The sequence below is a fragment of the Mus pahari genome, chromosome X (genome assembly GCF_900095145.1).
Source record: "Mus pahari chromosome X, PAHARI_EIJ_v1.1, whole genome shotgun sequence".
Classification (NCBI taxonomy): Eukaryota; Metazoa; Chordata; class Mammalia; order Rodentia; family Muridae; genus Mus; species Mus pahari.
The window spans coordinates 145,009,865-145,014,561 of NC_034613.1; the positions used below are offsets into that span (position 1 = coordinate 145,009,865).

Here is a 4,697-nt window from a genome sequence, read left to right on the forward strand (position 1 = left end):
CATGTTGATACCAAACCACCACCTTTTGCATTGAGTGATAGGTAATAAATTCAATGCTGGCTTACCAAAACTCATGAAAGGCTCTAATTACACGTGAGTTCTTCAGGCTGGCCATCCTTCCCCCTGCCCCTTCATTCCACAGCCCCCTTCTTCCAACAGTGGTGGCTGTACCAATTTCAAATATTTTCATTAAATCTTCCATTTTGGGTTTGTCTCTTTTCTGTCCCAGTGACCAAGAGACAAGGCAGTTTTGCAAAGGTTTTATCACTAATTTAACTACTCCTTCCAGACAGCAAGCAGACACGCCAATCAGGTTTTAAAACTTTATTTGCATATTAAAAAAATTGTGCATTCCAATAATTAAAATTGTTTGAACAAAAAAAAAATGGCACTCTGATTAAACTGCATTTTACATCCTGCAGGACATCTTTGACCATCTTGAATTTTCCTCTCTATTTCCATCTCCCACCCAGCTTTTTCCTTCACCAACATGCAAGTTCTTTTCCCTCTCTGCCAGCCAGACCAGCAGATGGGCGGGAGAGGCAGGGGAGGCCTTCCTGCTCAGTAGTTCTGATTCTTTGATGTGAAAGGGGCAGCACAGTCATTTAAACTTGATCCAACCTCTTTGCATCTTACAAAGTTAAACAGCTAAAAGAAGTAAAATAAGAAGGCAATGCTCGTGGAATGTACAGTGCATATTGGCGGCGCTCGCCTCATTACGATTCGCCAGCTTGCTTCTCTTGTTCAATTGCTGTGAAGAAAAGAAAAGGAGGCTTAGAGCATTCTATAAAATGACACGATTTTCATTTAAAAACCTCTTTTCATATTATGAAAATTCTAGAAAGACACATAGCAGCCTCGCTGAGCAAGACATGCTAAACAGAAGTACAGTTACCCAATAAATGTATTTGCATAATATGGAATACGAAATATTCCATTATTAAATCACTAAAGCCCGGCGCTTGTTGGCTGCAAAACAGTTTTTAATTAACCTTTGCAGGCAATATTCATCATCATCAAACTGTCGACTCCTCCCCCGCAGCCCCCCCATCCTCCCCGCTGCCCCTCCCTTCCTCCTCCTGGCTGCTGCTCCCGCTCCGCTCTGCTCCCGCCCAGCCCGTTCTGAAAATGGGTGGGGGCGAACAGCTTACTTTCTTTTGAAGGCAGAGGATTTTTCTCTTGCGTTTCTGTCTTCTTCAATTTCGACTTATCGAATTTCTCGATCTCAGCCATATCGGGTTTGTCAGACATGGTTGCTGGAAGGAGCTGCAGGTACAAAAGCCAAGACCAAAGCTAAGAAAGAGCCGCCCACCCTCGCCTCTCCCAGTTCCAAAAGCGCACCCTCCCCCCGCCCGAAACCCCAAAGCCTGAAATCCTACTGCCTCTTGGTGTCCTTTCCTTGTCGATTCCTCCCTAAAGACCTTCCTCTTTCTATAAGAAAAAAAAAATCTTCCCCCTTAATATTCCCAAAGTGAAGAATCAAAGAGCGAAGGTGGGAATAGTCAAAGGCGAGTATTCCCATATAATAAAATTCACCATTGCGAAATGTTAACATTGCAGTGTTAAAAAATTAAAAGTCGGGATAGAACGAAGCCACTTCCAGTTTAAGTGGGGAAAGTCTAATAAAATCTCTTAAAAAAAAAAAAAAGGAGCCAAGGTCGCAAAATGCATCTACGTTTTCTAGAAGGGCTTGCGCTCCAAAAGATGCCAGGCGGTCCAGCTTTCTCCTCCGCACAAAGGCGGGGGAGCTGACGCCGCCAGCTGCCGACCACCGCCCTACTCGCTTCCTCTCCTCTCTCTAGTCCAACAATGCAGCCTCGGCACACAAAGCTGCCTCCCCACTTCTCGCAAATGCATCTTGATCTGCATACAGGGGCCTTTGGACGGCCGTTGCATACATTCATCTGCAAGGGCTTCCGAATTTTCACGCTAAAGGCCGGAAAGGTTAAACCCGCCACAGATAGCAGCCCTCGAAGCCATCAGGCGATTAAGGGGAACACAGAGCGTTTGAACAAAGGATCTTTCTATTTCTGATTAATTACAGCTAGCTAGGCAAGGGAAAATATTTCGGAGAGAGCGTCGAGGAGAAAAAAAAAAACAATTCCCTTCTAAGCTGCGAAACAGAATGCCCAATTTTGTGGGGTTTTCTTTTTCTTAATCAAGTTCCCCTTCCCGTTACTCAGCATCTGGAAGAGTTTAACATCCCCCCAGTTCCCCGAAACTACCTTGCCTGGAAGTACCCCCTTGGACTTGGCTTTAAGGACGAGGAGGATGAGGGGCAAGCGCCTGCGCTGGACAGGCAGGGAAGGACAGAAGGAGGGGCCCTGGGGCTCACCCGAGCGAGCTGCGCGAACAAGGAGAGTCGGATCTGCTCAGAAGCTGCTGCCGAATGTCGGGAGGGGCGCGACGAACGCCGTTTTATGTGCGCTCCTATGCAAATGAGGTGATGTCACTCACAGTCCCGCTTAACTCCTTCGCGCCGCGTCTCCGGAAGGACATTCCGAGGCCTGTCGGACCCCCTCCCAACCCCCACATCCCCATCCACCAGGGCCTTTGAACCACATCGATGGCGGAACTAGAAAAGGAACAAACGCCTTCAAAATGCTTTTCCCCCATTTGACGTCTATTTTATTATCATGAACTTTTGCAGCAGCCGCCCAAACCTGTTCTGAAGGTTTAATGCGTGATAACTAATGGCCTGAGTGGCACCTAAGGGGACAGGCATTTCTTTACTTAGAAACCGGCTTTGTCTGTGGCCAACGCCCCCAAGATAGGGTGCGGTGTCCCTCATACAAGGGCTGCTGGGGTCTGATTCCAGTGACTCAGCTTTCAGACCAGTGGACTGCATTCGCCCCACCCGGCCCTCTTTGTCTCCCTCGCTTGTCTCCCCCTTGATTTGAGAGGGCGATAAAGGATCCTTGAGGGGATTTTAAAAGAAAAGTTTTAGCACTGCAGCATCTATATTGTTTGCTATAATTTCCGTGAGCAATCGAGTCAAGTGCCTAACATTTGCTAGGTGTACGGTAATTGGGAGCTTAATAGAGAACACCCTGACCCTTAAAAATTAAGTCAAATTCAACTTCTGTTACTGACTGACAATAAGGAAGTTAATTTTCCTTTTATTTTCATCAATTAAAAGTGATTGCTAACACACACACACAAAAGTGATTGCTAATGAGAGCCAAGGATTCCCAAAGACCACAAGTCCATTAGCTCTATTATCTGAGGATTGAAACTGAAGCGCGAACTAGCCTTTGAAAGGAAGGTTTCCCCGCAACACATGTAGACGGTTCAGGTAGAGAGGTTCCGGTTTCAAAATGGCACCTGAGTCCGTAAGTCGCAAGGACCCATTTGCTACTAAAAAGTAATCACAGATAACAAGCTTGTGCCTGCAAGTGGCAGGTGATAGGAGGTAGCTACGTGGGATATTTTTTTAAAGGCATCACTGGGATTATTTCTGAGACACAGAGAACTATAGAACATTCCTTCTCCTTTTCTGTGCCCTGAAGGGATGTTTCCAGAAAGCCTTTGCTAAGCATTTTTATGGCAGAGGCTTTGCCTCTTTGGTAATGTCAAGTGTTATTAGAGACCATAAACTGCCGCTGCTGGAGCAGCTTGGACTTCCCCATTTTTTCATCTACTTCCCTTTTACTTGGGAGGAAGGAGATGGGGGTAGGCAGGAGCAGGTGACCCATGTGGTTCCCCAGTTAATGCTCTACTTGGGAGACTGCCTTTCTGCCCTTTGAATGGGGCCCTGGACCTGTTTGAGCATGCATTAGATGTCACTTCTCTGGTAACACATCCCCTCTCTCACCATGTTCACTTGGAGGGAGTTCACTACATTGTTGAAACATTCCTGACCTCTTCTGCTTGGCAGCTGCAGTTACACTGACACCATTTTGGTGGGTCATTGGATTCCAGTGTCCCTTCCTTCACTCAGCTGTCCCCGTCTACGTGTCTTCCTATGACAAAGGAATGCTATCGCCTTGACTCTGGTTGCCTGTTTGCCTTAGGAAAGATTAGCCCTTACAGAAGTTATGCGGCCAGAGGAGACTGAAGAGTGGAATCTGTAAACATCTAGAATTTTCTACTTTCGTAACAGCGTAGCAGGCAGATTATTTTAGCTGCTGACTGAAAAAGAGCAGGCAGGCTGTAAGAGAGGAAGCAACTTGCCCTGGGAACTGAGTCCTCTGTATACGGGACTTCCCTTGCCCAGTGAGCAGAAAAATGGAAAAGAAAGGGTAATCCGGATAAAATGAAATGCAAATAAAAGGGTTTGTCTTAAAAGTGTCCAGATCCTCCTGTCGATCATTCTTCTCTTAATTCTTCGCTGTGAAGTGGACAAATGGTGATAAGGAGCTGTAGGAGTTGTGGGAAGATCGAGTTCTTGGGACAATGGCGAGCACTGTGTTCTGTTCTTACTTAAAATAGAAAGTTGAGAAGAAAAGAATAAATGTTTTCGTGCTTGCCATGAACAAAAACCTCAAGTAATTTGGCATTTCATCTCTTATAAAGGGAAATATATGTGTTTCATTACATATTTCTGCATAACTAATACATGGCGATATTATTTATCTAATAAATTATCAGCGAAAATCAGATATTTTGTGAGGTTATTTTTTGCAAATAAAAATAACTCACTTGGCAGAGCACTTGCCTAGACTGCACCAAGCCCTAGGTTCAATCTCTAGTGTGAC

General features: G+C 45.5%; 1 protein-coding gene across 1 annotated transcript; it reads right to left on the reverse strand.

Annotated features, from left to right (window-relative positions):
• Positions 1-309: 309 nt before the first annotated feature.
• Positions 310-2,442, reverse strand: Tmsb4x (thymosin beta 4 X-linked). The gene is made up of 3 exons (XM_021187788.1): positions 2,336-2,442; positions 1,152-1,266; positions 310-751 (listed from the first exon to the last, which is right to left on the reverse strand). The coding sequence occupies exons 2-3, from the start codon at positions 1,249-1,251 to the stop codon at positions 717-719; spliced, it is 135 nt and encodes a 44-aa protein (XP_021043447.1). The 5' UTR covers positions 1,252-1,266; positions 2,336-2,442; the 3' UTR covers positions 310-716.
• Positions 2,443-4,697: the final 2,255 nt, after the last annotated feature.